General features: G+C 56.2%; 1 protein-coding gene across 1 annotated transcript; it reads left to right on the top strand.

Moving 5' to 3' along the window:
• The first annotated feature begins 5,776 nt into the window (after nucleotides 1–5,776).
• On the top strand, nucleotides 5,777–9,763 carry CABP2 (calcium binding protein 2). Its single transcript, XM_032359333.1, has 7 exons — nucleotides 5,777–5,833; nucleotides 6,383–6,553; nucleotides 7,192–7,222; nucleotides 7,972–8,106; nucleotides 8,600–8,709; nucleotides 8,832–8,979; nucleotides 9,572–9,763. Exons 1-7 carry the CDS (start codon nucleotides 5,777–5,779, stop codon nucleotides 9,595–9,597), a joined length of 678 nt encoding a protein of 225 aa, XP_032215224.1. The 3' UTR covers nucleotides 9,598–9,763.
• Nucleotides 9,764–14,815: the final 5,052 nt, after the last annotated feature.

Below are 14,815 nucleotides of genomic sequence, written 5' to 3'. Positions count from 1 at the left end.
GCTGGAGGAACATCTGCCCGGCACTTAGCAGCTTACAAAGAGCTTTCACATAAATGGTCTCATTTCATCTCCACCACGTCCTGAGAGGGAGGGAGTCTTGTTCCCATTATACTGACGAGGACACCAAGGTCCACAGGTTCATTCACCTGCTTGGCCTGGAACATTCATTGCCTCCCTTCGTGCACAAGCATCTAAGGCCTGGGAGACCCCTTCCTGCCTGGAGGGCCTGCCTCCTACCGGCTCACCCCTCCAGCGATTGTGCTCAAGTGCCCGGGGCCAGCTGCCCCCCTGCTCAGCCGGGCACTGTTCGACGGTGTTCTGGGGTCTGCGTTTACCCACAGTCCTCTGGCTCCCCGGGCAAAGCCCGTGGACTCTCTGGCCACGCCGGGGGCCTCCTCCTCTGGGATCCAGCAGCACAGTTTTTCCAGCCCCGGGGCCAGGAACTTCCCTGTGTCCATCCCCCACCTCGCGTCTACGTGTATCTCAGCACCGGTCTCTGGCGGTTTTTTAAAATATAAACAAACCGCTCTGTTTTTCCTTGGATTTCAGCCTTATAAAGGGTACACTCGGCAGCTTTAATACATTGTGCTGTGCAGCCTTCACCACTACACAGTCCCAGCACCTTTTCATCCCCCGCAAAACACCTGAACCCATGGGCAGTCCTGCTCTCATCCCCACTCATCTATTTTGTTGCTGTGGATTTGCCAGGCCGGGTATTGCATATAGCGGGAAACATACATTCTGTGGCATTTAGAGTCTGGCTGCTTTCACGTGGCAGAATGTCTTTGAGGTGTATGCATGTCTTAGGGTGTAACTGGGGCGCCTGGGTGGCTCAGTTGGTTGAGCGTCTGCCTTTGGCTCAGGTCACGATCTCAGAGTCCTGGGATCGAGCCCCAAGTCTAACTCTCTGCTTGGTGGGGAGGCTGCTTCTCTCTGTCCGTGTTCTGACTCTCTCAAATAAATAAATACAATCTTTAAAACAAAACAGTGCATCATTCCTGTCTCCCGCGGAGGAGTATGTCGTGACACGGGCACGCACATCTGTCCACCCGTTCCCGCACCGACGGACATCTGGGCTGTTTCACTTTGGGGCTCCTGTGAATCAGGCTGCTGTGAACACTTGTGTGCAAATTTTTGCATGAACTTAACGCTTTCAACTCCCTTGGGTACGTCCCCAGGGGTGGACCGGCTGGGTCACACGGCAGCTCATTTTGAGGAAATAAATGCCAAACTCTTTCCCAGAGTGGGTTTTATAAACCCGCCAGCAGCCTGTGAAGGCCCTCGCTTCTCCAAGTCTTCACCGACACTGCTACTGTCTGTCCTTTTCACTTTAGTTATCCTGGTGCGTGTGGAGTGGCGTCTCCACGCGGTTCTGTGCGCCAAGGCTGGGGTGACTTGTGGGGAACAGGGAAGGGAGGGAGCCATTGTCTTTTGTCATCAGAATCACATCTCAGGGACACCTGGCTGGCTCAGTCGGTGGAGCATCGGAGTCTTGATCTCAGCCTTGTGAGTTCAAGCCCCACGTTGGGTGTGGAGCCTACTTAAATATTAATATTAATATCAATAAGAATTTTTTAAAGATTTTATTTATTTATTTGACAGACAGAGATTACAAGTAGGCAGAGAGGAAGGCAGAGAGAGAGGAGGAAGCAGGCTCCCCGCTGAGCAGAGAGCCCCACACGGGGCTCGAACCCAGGACCCAGAGATCATGACCCGAGCTGAAGGCAGAGGCTTTAACCCACTGAGCCACCCAGGCGCCCCAATAATAATTTTTTAAAAAGAAGAAGGATCACCGCTCAGAGTGGGTGAGATAGACACAAGGCTTCATTCACACTCTGGTTAGTCTCTATCAGGCTATGAGTGGGCTAGGCTTCACGGCAAACACCAGAATAGGAAAGATACGGTCTCCACTCTAATTGACTCTTCCAATGAAGAATATCAAGTCTTCCTCAGCAGTCCGTCCACCGGCCATCTGTCCGTCTCCATCCTTCTCTGTCTGTCCATCTGTCTCTCCCTCTAATCGTCCGCCCATCCAACAACCAAACATTTGGCCAGCAGCCCATCAGCACACCTACCGATTTGTCCACCCACCCATCCAGCTACCCATTTCCCCACCCAGTCAGTGCATCCAGCCTGTGCATCCAGCCGTGCATCACCCAACCTTCCATCAGTGCGATCATCTACCCACCCATCTACCAACTATTTCACTACTAGCCTATCAAATCATCTACCCATCCTTCCATCCAGTCAGCTACCTATCCGTCCGTCCGTCCGTCCGTCCATCCATCCATCTCTCTGTCAACCTATGTGGACATCCTACACACTGGAGCCGGAGCTCCAGCTTGGCTATGGTGGGCTGGGCAAGTCAAGGGCATCGAAGCAAATACCGTAGAATGTTGTTCACTGAACACAAGTGAGGAAGGATCTCCAGGCCAGGCTTTTTCCACCTAGATACAAAGGCTTTGCTTCTTGACTGAAAACACTTTTATCCACTCTACCCTGACCACTTAACACCCCCACTACTTTGGCTTATGCTTTGGGACACACATTTCTCCCACTTCCCACCTTCTTAGATGGTCCTTTGGACATAGGATCATTTGTCACACGTGAAATCCACCATTTTTCTGAGCCCTTCTTATGTGCCAGGAAACTTCTACGTCCTTCACTTAATTTTCACAAAGGTACCAGGAGGCCTCGGTCAACATCCATTTTCCAGATAAGGAAACTGAGGCTCAGAGAGGGGAACTAATTTGCTGAGGGCCACATAGTGAGCACAGAGGGAAACCCTGGCCTATAGACCTTCTAGAAGACCTTGCAGAAAATGCTAGAATTCCTGTGTCTGAAGGATTTTGCAGTGCTGCCTGGGATGTACTGCCCTTCTGGACTCCAGGAAGAGGCAAGACCCCGAGGGCAGAGGGTGACGGTTGCAGGCTGTGGAAGGCTGAACCTTCTAGGGGTCAAGTTGAGCGTCACAAGGAGCCCTTCCCACCCTTTACCACCTGGCCGACGTCTGCTCACCTCTGAACCCTGACCTTTCCTCAGATCCCCTGCCCTGCTCAGGGCTGTGTGCGGACTGTTCCCTCCTCTGCCCGCTGGCCACCCTTCCCTCTGGGTGGTCACTCCCACCATCCTTCCGGTCTTGGCTCCCACGCCATGTCCTCAGCGCCCCCAGTCACAGCAAGGTCACCTTCTCCTCTCAAGAGCCTGTCCCATCGTCATCCTGGGCTTGCTGAATGCGCATCTGCCCCCAGCTGGAAGGTTCCAGGAGGCAGGGACTGGTTCCTAACACCCAGGAAGGCGATGCAGGTACTCCTCGACGCTTGCTGAAGACACAGCCCCTCTGAAATTTTCTCCGGCCTCTTGCCACCCATACCCTCTCCAGGAGCTCCTGACCTCTGCCTCCCTCCTGGGGGGCCTCTCCCTAACATACTCTGCTGGATGCAGGGGCCTGGAACATTCCACATTCACAGTTGATCCCTGCCAGGGTCCCGGCTCTCACCCAGGGCTGAGCACGGGTCAAACCCTAAAAGGCTGCCCTATCCTCTCTTCTCCACGAAGCCCCCGTCGCCTGGGCCAGTGCTCCCACGCACCTGGGGACTGTCTGTGGCCTTTTTCTGAGTTCGATGTGCCTGAAAGCAGGACTCTCGGGACAGACCCCGTCTATCCAGGCCTTGAGGCTCGGTCCCAACTGGCCTCAGATGTCTGCAAAAGGAACACATGAATGGGTGGCCGCTCGTGTGGCTGAGGGAGGCCAGAGCCACCAGCTCGGGTGGCAGGTGTCTGGCGGGATCTGTTTCCCTCGGACAAAGGCTGGTGCGGGGGGCAGGTGAATAAATCATGAGGGGCCTGGAGCAGGGCGGGGGCAGGACAACTGACCTCATTGTAGGAGGTGAAGACCAGGCTGCTGGGCAGTAAGAGGGCCGGGGACACAACAAGGGGGCACAAGAGGCCGGTGGGGGGTGCCTGGCCCACCCCCCACATTTCTCCCTGAAGGAGGTTGGAGGTCAGCAGAAGGTAGGTGGGAGATGCTGGCGGAAGGCGAGGAGGTGGGGGAGTCCAGAGCTACCCTGGGGCTCTGCGTGGGAAGAAGGGGGTATGTCTGGGGGCAGGCGCAGGTTGGGGGGGGCTGTCTTTCCAGAATCTGGGAGTCATCCGGGAGGGGGTGTTGGTGGGGAGAATGGAAAGAGCAGGGGTGGACAGACAGAAAGACGGACAGACCAGTGTGAGAGAGATTTTTATGCCACGGAGGGAATGACAGGTGGGCAAGGGTGGTCAGAGAGACCCGCAGACACAGCTGGACAGATGTCAGCAGGGGGAGGCAAGGGTTGCAAGTGGGATAGCCACAGAGAGCCAGACGCAGAGCTGAGGGGCCGAGAGGGGAGGGAGTGAGAAAACAGCGGGGAAGGCAGTGTGGGGGTGCGGAGACCGGGAGTCGAAGAGTCCAGGTGGCCGGGGGTCTGCAAGGGTGACGCGGGGGCGGGGCCCAGGGCTCAGTCTGTGGCCAGCGTGGGGCTGGAGGCTAGTGGGTTGGGGGAGGCTTGGATTTGGGGGAGGGGCTGTGTAAGCAGCATGGGGAGCTAGAAGAGCTGTGGGATGGGGGCCCTGGGCCTGTGGAGAGAGGAACCGGGGAAATGAGTAGCAGGGACCCTGGGGGGACCCCACCCACAGCTGCCCACTGAGCCACCCTCCCACAGGCACGGGGCAACCAGAGGGCGACCAGGAGGTACCACGCGCTCGTCTCCATGGCCCTTCCCCAGGGCCAGGCAGATGGCTGTCTCCCCGCGGGGGACCCCAGCCCCTCTGAGGGCACCCCAGGGCCCAGCCAGGCTCCCGCCAGTCCAGCAGCCACCAGGAGGCGGGCACTCCTCAGGGAGCTGGAGGCCCAGGTGCAGGCAGCCTATGGGCAGGTAAAGGGGACAGGGCTGTGGGGCATGTCTCCAACTGAGGGCACCCTGAGGGAACAGCAGGACCCCACACCCCATCAGACAGACCCAGGGCAGAACTCAGGGAGGAGACCCCGGACGTGCCTTTTGACAGAGGGCTCAGTGAGTCTGTCAGCTGCCCAGGAGGCTGGTGTCTCTCTGCCCTCACCGAGCCCTGCATCCAGTCTGTGGCCCCCAGGGCTGACCCCTTTCCACCCTTCCCCTGAGCACAAGGGCCAGAGGGCGACCAGGTGCAGGCAGGGGTGCGGAGGGTGGGACGCTGGCCAGGGGCTCCGAGGTGAGAGCCTCGGTCCTGGCAGGGAGAGGCAGCAGCGTCCTGGGCCCGGGCAAGATTGCCTTCTCTCAGGACGGGGAGTAGCGGGGAGAGCCTGCCAAGTTCTAAGCACCATTCTGGGGCGAGAGGTGTCCCAGCCCTCCCCAGCACACCAAGCACCTGTTTCTTCCTCCCAGGTCCAGGAGCTGCTTCTGAAGGCATTAAATCTCTCCCGACTGGGGGAGCTCAGGGGTAGGGTCTGGAGGCGAAAGCGCTAGAGGGGGTTTCTGGAAGACCCTCCGGAGTGAGCACAGGGAAGCTGTGCCTTCCAGGGGGCCTTGGGTCCTGAGTGGCCCCCCTCACCAGCAGAGATGCTCAGAGATAATCCTGGATTAGGACCCAAGCCCCCGTGCCCAGGGCTCCCCGCCTGCCCACCCGCTCCCAATCTTCCCCCACAAAACCCTAGGAAAATCCCCTGCAGTGTTCCCAGATACTCACTGGGAGCAGCTGGGGGCTGGCAGGAGCCCACAGCACCCGCTGAGGCCCGGGCCTGGGCTGCCCCCAAGACTCCAGGCCTGGCATGGTTCAGAAGGCCATGGGAAACTGTGCCAAGTGGCCTCGACACCGGGGGCCTAAGGTAGGATGGCTAAGGGGGAGAAGCCAAGGCCAGGAGCCTGGGCCGTAGCCTGGGAAGGTCAGGTGGGGTGGGCAGAGCCCGGAGTGAGGGCCGGGCTGGGGTTAGAGAGAGACCATGGCAGGGGGATGGAGGGGTTGGTTCCCACGGCCCTGGGCCAATCAAGATTTTCCCTGGGAAGGCCCCAGACTCTAGCCCCTCCCATGGACCAGTGGGCCCTCCCCGCCAACCTCATGCGAGTCCCCCAGCCGCCCACCCAGCTGCCCGTGCCTGCTGCTGTCCCTGCTCTCCGCTGGTCAGAGATGGGAGACGCAGCGTTTGAGCTCAAGGTCCCATTCTGCCACTGGCTTTCTAAGTGACCTTAGCCCGGTCCCTTCCTTTTCGGGGGGACCTCAGGTAGCCCAACTGAACAGTAAGGGGACGGACCCTTCCAGCCTAGAGCGTTGATGGGTGAGAGCCCTCACTGTCCTGTACTGGGCTCCAGAGATGGGAGAGGCTGGTCAATGAGAGCGGAGGGGCCGCTACCCCAGCTCACAGCTGGCTTTGCTGCAGGACCACTGGCAGCGGCCCAGCTCCCCCCCAGGGGGCTCCCGCTGCGGCCCCAGCCCCAGCCCTGAGGAGCAGGGGGGCCCAGGGCCGGGTATCCAGGGCTACTCGGTTCTCAACAGCCTGGTGGGGCCCGCCTGCGTCTTCCTGCGGCCCAGCATCGCCGCCACCCAGCTCGTATGTACGGCCGCCCCTGTCTATGCCTCCTCTCTGCCTCTCCTTGAATAACGGGAAGAGGATGGAGTGGGGTCTTTGGAGCAAAGGCGCCCAGATCCAGGGGGTGGGGCAAGGAAAAGTGGAGACACAGAAACAAGATCAAACAGGGGGGAAGATCCAGGGAGACATGCCAGGAAAGAGAGACTGGAGGACAGAGAGAGCCCCAGAGAGCCCCAGAGACAGCCACCAAGGGGGTAGGCAAGGAGGCAGCTGGGCATTCAGGAGAGGAACAGAGACAGAACAAGAGACATACAGTGACACTGAGGTCCCCGAGGCCAAGTCAGAGGTTCTGCCCGAATCCAGATCCACTTTCGGCACATGGCGCACCCTACAAGATGGTGGGGGCAGGAGGTGGTCCCCGGGAAAGATCTGGGCAGGGGGCAGGGAAGGGGGTGCCCAAGACATCCAGGTCAGTCAGCAGAAATGGGTAGGAGCAGGTCTGAGCAGTGTCAGACAGACACAGGCCCTGCCCGTCCCGTTGGGGGTGCCGATTGGGGGTCCCCAAAGAACAAGAGGAAGGGGTGCGGGTGCCTGGGTGGTCCAGGGAATTCTTAACCTCTCTGTGCAAACCGCCCCCCCCCCGCCCCGCCCTGCCCCAGGACCGGGAGCTGCGGCCAGAGGAGATCGAAGGTAAAGGGTTCTGGAAAAGACTGGAGTGTCCAGAAGGGTGGGCATAGGCGGGGCCTCAGCTGGTCTCTAGGAGGAACTAGGGGCGAGGAGGCGGCTGCGGGAGATCGAAGAGATGGGGACCAGACTGAACGGAGAGGGGCTGACAGAGCCCAAAGATGCCTGTTCCCGGATCTCAGCTGCTAGGCGGGTCAAGGGCCCTTTTTATATTTGTTCATTCAGCAAATACCTCCTGGGCGCCCACCATGTGCTTAGCCCTGTGTGGGGAGCACTGGGGAAGGGGCGAACTGGACAGAGGCAGCCCATGTCCTCCGGGGACAGATGTCGATAAGTCAACTATGAGTACAAATGGTGCTAAGTGATCTCAAGAAAATGAGCAAATGGGCTGGAGGGGACTCAATGTAGAGGGAAGACTTCCTTGAGTAGGTGACGTAAGGACCAGAAGAGGGTAGAAGGTTCCAGAAGGTGAACTCCGTGAGGTCAAGGATTGTTTCCTTTTCTTTCCCTCCCCTCTCTCTCCTTCCCTGCCTTCCTTCCTGCCGTATCCCAGCACCTAGAGCAGAGCTTGGCCCATAGTAGATGCTCCTTAAATATTTGACTTAAATAACATAACATGAGCCGAGACACTGAAATGGCAGAGGAACTGACGTTTACAAGGAGGAAGTGATTAGACCAAAGGAAGAAGGGTGTGCTGGTCCAGGCTGGGGTTCAGGGGGACGTGTGGGGGGTGCTGACCCCGCCCTGCCCGGCAGAGCTGCAAGTGGCCTTCCAGGAGTTTGACCGAGACCGGGACGGCTACATCGGCTACCGGGAGCTGGGCGCCTGCATGAGGACGCTGGGCTACATGCCCACCGAGATGGAGCTCATCGAGATTTCACAGCAAATCAGTATGTGCTGCAGACGCGCCCCACCCACCCCCAGTTCTCCAGAGGCCATGGCCATGGCCATGGCTTGAGCGGCTGGGCAGCCCGGGGAACGTGCCCACACAGGTCGCCCCCAGAGCCCGGGCCCCTGCTCCTTCCCAAGGCACTCTCTCTGCCTCTGAAGAATCTCCCCACCCCCGGCAAGATGGGCAGGGCAAGGACGATTATTCCCATTTTTGAGATGAAGAAACTGAGGCTTTGGAAGCTTAAGTGACTTAGCTAAGGTCCCAGAGCCAGGTCATTGGAGTGAGGACTTAAACCCAGTCAAAAGTAGGAAAAAGTAGGAAAAGCCACCAGAAAGCACAGATGACCCAGCCTGCCCTCCCCCCCATCACCACGAGAGGGAAGGGCCCACTTACAGGGGCAGTGGACAGGGACAGAGGCTAGGGAGGCGAGCAGGGGAGGGGCTGGGCAGGGGTCCCTGATGGCTGGGGTCTCCGATGGGCATGGCCCCCAGGTGGCGGAAAGGTGGACTTTGAAGACTTTGTGGAGCTGATGGGCCCCAAGCTGCTGGCAGAGACAGCCGACATGATCGGGGTCAGGGAGCTACGGGACGCTTTTCGGGAGGTGCGGCCACTGGGGCTGAAGGGCAGGGGTGGGGTTGGGGGGCTGTGGGTCTGCTGCGAGTGAAGGCCAAGTGAATGAATGATTCGGTCGGGGACTCAACGCCACGACCAATGCCATCACAGTTTGACACCAACGGGGACGGCTGCATCAGCTTGGCTGAGCTGCGGGCAGCCCTCAAGGCCCTGCTGGGGGAGCGCCTCAGCCAGCGGGAGGTGGACGAGATCCTCCACGACATTGACCTCAATGGGGACGGCCTGGTGGACTTCGAAGGTACCACCCACCGCCCTCCACGCTTAGTGCCACGCACTCTGGGAGGTTTCTCACAGACAAGGAAAGGATAAAAAGAACATTGTCACTGCGTGCCAGACCCTGGGCTGAGCACCCTATGTCCTCTCCCCATGAGCAGGACAACAAAGTCAATTCTTAGGAAAGTGTGAGTGCTTAGCGAAAGTTGTGGATGGAACCAAGATGTGGAGCCAGGCAGGCTGACCAGAACCCGGTTCTCCCTCTATGCTGGATTCCCACAGGGTGAAAACAAGGGTTAGACACTAACAGGAAGCCAAGGAAAATTAGCATGTAGAAATTCTCCATAGTAGGCCCCAAAGTTGTTCCTGAGCTTCCTAGCAGCCAAAGCAAAGAGGAAAACGGGTTTAGTTTCAAGGGTTTTGTCTTTTCTGTTTTTTGTTTTCCCCATAAAACAAAGCCCCTCTTCTTAGCCCAAAGGCCTACTCCCTACCAGATTCAGAAGACTCCCTTGCAGACCCTGCCCTGGATCGCACTCCCTCCCACTTCAAAGCCAGTATATTCTCACAGCTATTGGGCTCCCGAGAACAGACCTGCAACCTTGGCTTTGTCCCGGCAGAGTTTGTGCGAATGATGTCTCGCTGAGCCATCTGGGCAGAGAAGCTGGAGGCAGCAGACAGGAACTTGGGACCACAGCCGGGAAGCCCACCGCCTCCAAATGGCCCTCCTCCGCCCCTCCTTCCTCCTGCCTGTGTGTCCTCATCAATCAAGACCCCATGCCCGTCCCTGTCTAACAATAAAGTATTTTGGGGCCTGGGGAGATGGCTTTTACCTCTCACTGGTATATCCTGCAGGACCTGGTCTTTGGTCCCCAGAAGTTAAGTCCTGGGCTGGGAGGCCCCTCGACTGTGAACTCCACCGTGGGCGGGGGCCCCTTCTGGATCCTGGGCCCATCAGAGAGCAAGTGTCAGGAGAGGTCCCTAGAGGAGGAAGCGCCCCCTGCTTCTCCCGGACTGGGATGCATTGGGCCCCTCCTCCTGTAAAAAGGCCCAGGGTTTCACATGCCCTAGCGCGTGCGGCCAGATTTTAATTCCCCAAATGTGACTTGCGTTGTGTCACACTTCTGCTCTGGAACTGGCCACAACCCACCACGCCCATGGTCCCCAGGTTAATCCAGCTCCTGCTCCCGGCACCAGAAGGCTCCGGGAGGACGAGGGCTCACATGGAGTCACATGGGTTAGGACGATGCAGAGGTGGGACTTAAACCCTGGCTCCAGGGCCCGCAGGACAGGGTGGCTCCGGGTCAGGGAGGCCCCAGACCTCAGGCTCTCCTAGCTGCAGCAAACACCTGCTTGGCAGAGCATGGCCTGACCTAGGGCTGTGCCCACCCTCTGATGCCTGACCTGGTCGAGAAGGGGTGGGAGCTTTCAGCCTTCACCATCGCCACCGCTGCCAGGAGGGTAGCCTGGGGACTGAGGAGGCAGGCGCATGCCGGGGTCCCACCCAGCCTGCAGCCCAGCCCCGAAGTGTGAGGGTTGGCTACAGCAGCCTCGGCACCACTCCCTCACCCGGCAGATCCCAATTAATCCTAATACTTAATTATGGGATCTCTGCTGCCGGCCTGGCAGGCCCCAGGATGAGGAGGGCATGCGCGGGCCCCACGGCATCTCTGGGAGCTGTGGTCCTCCCTGCCTCCCACCCCCCTTCGTGGGCCCGCACAGACAGCGTTGCTGCCTGAGAAGCTGTCTGTCCCCTCTGCAGGGCATGGGGCTAGTGACTGGACGTGCGTCGGAGGAAACCCAGAATCCTTTTTAGGGTCTGCCTCCCACTGCCCCCTGGCTCCTAGGCTGGCAGGCTCTATGGTTGGGAGTGGCGGGGCGGGAGGGGACGGTGGGATGGTCCTCCTTGGCTGCCGCATTATCTGTCAGCACCAAAAGCATCCTCCTACCCCAAAATGGCCCAAAAGGTCCCAACGAGGTAACTGCTGGAGCCGGGACCAGGGCCAGGAGGGAAGAGTGAGGAGGCAGAGACTGCGCTGAGTTAAGAGCCCCTTGTCCACTTCAGGGGGGCACCTGTCGCCCAACGCCAGCAACCCTTGCCAGGTGGAGCACGCTGGAACTCGGAGACCCTCGGATTTTCCCAGAGAAGCTAGAAAGTCAGATATACGCTAAGTCCCCTTCAAACAGTTTGACAACTGCTGACAGCATTTAATGAGGTGTATAAACCCTAAGTGCACATGAGTTTCACACATGTGTGCGCCCACATAGCCACCACCCACATCATGATACGCCATCCACTTATTTTATTAGAACAGTTGTAGGCTTACAGAATTATCTTGAAGATAGTACAGAGAGGTCCTGTTCACCCTCCACCTCGGCCAGCTTCTCCTGTGTTAGTCAAAGATTCCCCAGAGAAACAGAACCAATAGGAGATACCTGTGTGTGTGTGTGTGTGTGTGTGTGTAAAAGTGTGTGGTGTGTACTGGGTATAAAGATATTTATAGCAAGGCATTGGTTCAGGTGATGATGGGTGCTGAGCTGTCCCAAGATTTGCAATCGGCAAGCTGGAGACCCAGGAGAACTTGGGGGTTCGGTTCTAGTCTGAGCCCGACAGCCTGAGAACCAGGAGGGTGGATGGTGTAGGTTCTAGTCTGAGGGCAGAGGATTGATGTCCTAGCTCAACAGTTGGGCAGGAGAAGTTCCCGCTTACTCAGCCTTTTTGTTCCCTTCGGGTCTTCAACTGATTGGACAAGGCCCACCCACCATGGGAAGGGTCATCTTTACTCTGTCTGCCAATTCAACGGATGATAATCGCACCTGGAGACACCCTCACTGACACACCCAAAATTGTGTTTGACTAAGTATCTGGGCACTCGTGACCCAGACAAGCTGACACTTAAAATTAACCATCACACACTATTAATCTCTCATATTAGAATGGTAAATTTTCAGTTTATGAGCTAACACTGACACTCTGTTATTAACTAACGTCTGTATTTCATGCAGATATCATTTTTCCCCTGATTATCCTTTTGCTGTTCCAGAATACCATCCAGGATAACACATTGCATGAGGCATCGTGTCTCCTCAGACTCCTCTTGGCTGTGATAGTTTCTTAAACTTCCCTTGTTTTCTTACGATCTTGGCAGTTTCAAGGACAACTGCTCAGGTATTTTATAGAACATCCCTAAATTGGAATTTGTCTGGTGTTTCTCTCACGATTAGTCTAGGTTATGGGCCGGCAGGAGGAGGACCACAGAGGCGAGTGCCCTTCTCATCCCGTCAGATCAAGGGTACCTACTGTCAACATGACATCACTATTGATGTTGGCTTTGATCATCTGGCTTGAGGTAGGGTTTGTCACGTTTCTACACTATAAAATTCCTCTTTTTCTTTCTCCCATTGTGTACTACATTCTCTGGAAGAAAGTCACTATGTACAGCCCACACTGAAGGGGTGAGGGGTTATAATCCACTTTATCAAGGGCTGAGTATGAACATGAACTACTTGGAATTCTATACAGATTTGTCTCTTCTCCCCCTTCATTTATTTAAACACACACACACACACACACACACGTATATCAGTATGGTCTCATAGATATTTATTTTGCACAAGTTATAATCCAACACGTATCTTTAAATTTCCAAATCACTCCAGTTGTGGCCACTGGGACCCCTTTCAGCTGACTCCTGTGTCCCTTTGGCATATACCCATTGTGGTGGCATTTGGGGTTTTGGAGTATGGTGGGTTCGGGGTTTTGGTTTTTTGTTTGTTTGTTTGTTTTTTAGCATTTTCCTACATTGTGGCACTATAAGATGCTTCAGGATTATCTTGTGTATATCCTGCCCCAGTCTTAGAATTGGCCATTTCTCCAAGGAGCTCTGGTTCATTTTATTGGAGAATGCCATTAGAAACCAAGATCTGGGTGCTAGGTTGCTTCTAGGTCCTCTCAGCACAGAGGAGAGATGTATGTACACTCATCTGTGTATATACTATTTTTAAAATATTTCTGTATGCAACTGACTGTATCTGTGTCGATAGGGTTCCTACTGATGTCTCCAGTTCCAACCCCTTATCATGCGGATCATACTAGCCTCCTCCCCTTGTTTACCTGTCACTTCTCATTCTGGTGATGAGAACTCCTCCCTCCTAACTGGCTTAATTTTCGATTCTGGTGGACGTGTGCTGTGGTTTCAGAGCTGCTAATGCACACGCCACAGGAAACCCCTTCACCGACCTGTACATGCTTCCTTGCAGTTCCTCTGCGTTCACTCTCTAGTTATCCACTCTTTCCCCCACCCCGTCGTCTCATTCATGATACGGCCGGTCCTTTGGTCACATTCTGTTCCATCCTGGGATCCCCTGACCTCCTCCATCATTTCTTTAATTTTGCCTACATTAGAGTTTACCCTTTATGACTAATGCTTAATATCGTGTATTCGCCATTACAGATTCATACAAAATAGTTCCACTGCCTTAAAAGAAAAAACATCCTGTGTCGCCCATTTAAGTCTATCCCTCAGCACCCCTGGCAACCAGTAATTTGTTCACCTTATGTACACGTCTGTCTTTTCTGGAATGTCCTACGGTTGGAATCATACAACGTGTGGCTTTCTCAGACTGGCTCCTTTCACTCCGCAAAATGCGTACCTGTGTCTTTTCATGGCTAGACAGATGATTTCCCTCCACTGCTGAATAAATGGTCCATTTTGTGGATATATCACAGTTTATTTGTTCCTTCACCAGCTGAATGCCACCTCCCCTGGGAAGACTCCTGTGATGTCACCAAGCGGGCTCCCTCCTCTAGGTTCCAATGCATGCTGTACAGTCTCCACACTGTCTTACTGGACAGTGTGTCTTTGCTTTCCCGTCTTCCTTGAGACTAGGAGCTCCTTGAGGACAGAATCCGTGGCCAGGTTATTTCCATATCATCAGTGCTCGGCACAAGGCGTGGGATGGAGGATGGAGTCAGAAAATACCTGCCGGGGCGCCCAGGTGGCTCAGTCAGTGAAGCGTCTGCCCTCAGCTCAGGTCATGATCTCAGGGTCCTGGGATCGAGCCCCGAATCAGGCTCTCTGCTCAGCAGGGAGTCTGCTTCTCCCTCTCCCTCTGCTCCTCCCTCCTGCTCGTGCTCTCGCTCGCTCTCTCAAACAAGTAAAATCTTAAAAAAAAGAAAGAAAATGCCCGTTGGATGAATGAATGAAGGAATGAATGTATGTCCTGGGGATGAGGGAAATGCACAGACCTGGGGCATGAAGGGCACACGAGGCCGGAGAAGTTTCGAGAAGTCGCCTGGGAGAAAGGGTTAGTGTTTGGAAGAGAGTCTAAGGTCTGGGGTCGTGAGGAAAGAAATTTGAGGGGAGGGGCCTGGATGGAGAAATGGACAGAAAAGAGCACAATGAAAACAGCTTCTTAGGAACTCGTTTATCCACACAACAAGCCTGCGAGATAGTTATTATTAACGTCCGCATCTCGAAGACGGGGAAACGCAAGCGTACTGAGGTGGGTAACGTGCCCAAGGCGGAACCGCGGGTGGGGTGCTGAGAGAGGCCAGCCATCAGCCGGCGCTCTCACCCAGGACCGCCCGGTACTGCCCGGCGCGCGGCGAGTATTCAGCGAAGGTGAGCTGCTCCTGCTGTTGTAGGAGGCGCAGGCTCGGCGTCTCGGGGGACAGCTTGAGGGGGTCTCTGAGGTCGCCCTCGGACCCAACACCAGCCTGGACCGAGGGATGAGGCAAATGCGAAGAGGCGCGGCTGTAGCGTCGGCGACCGACCCGTTGCCATAGGAACAAACGGAGGCTTCAGGAGGGCGCATGCGCAGACCGGAGATAGGGGTGCTGAACCGGTGAAAGGTGACGTAAA

The sequence above is a fragment of the Mustela erminea genome, chromosome 9 (genome assembly GCF_009829155.1).
Source record: "Mustela erminea isolate mMusErm1 chromosome 9, mMusErm1.Pri, whole genome shotgun sequence".
Taxonomy (NCBI): domain Eukaryota; kingdom Metazoa; phylum Chordata; class Mammalia; order Carnivora; family Mustelidae; genus Mustela; species Mustela erminea.
The sequence above is the reverse complement of the archived record's forward strand: the minus strand, read 5'-3'. Positions and strand labels throughout refer to the sequence as shown.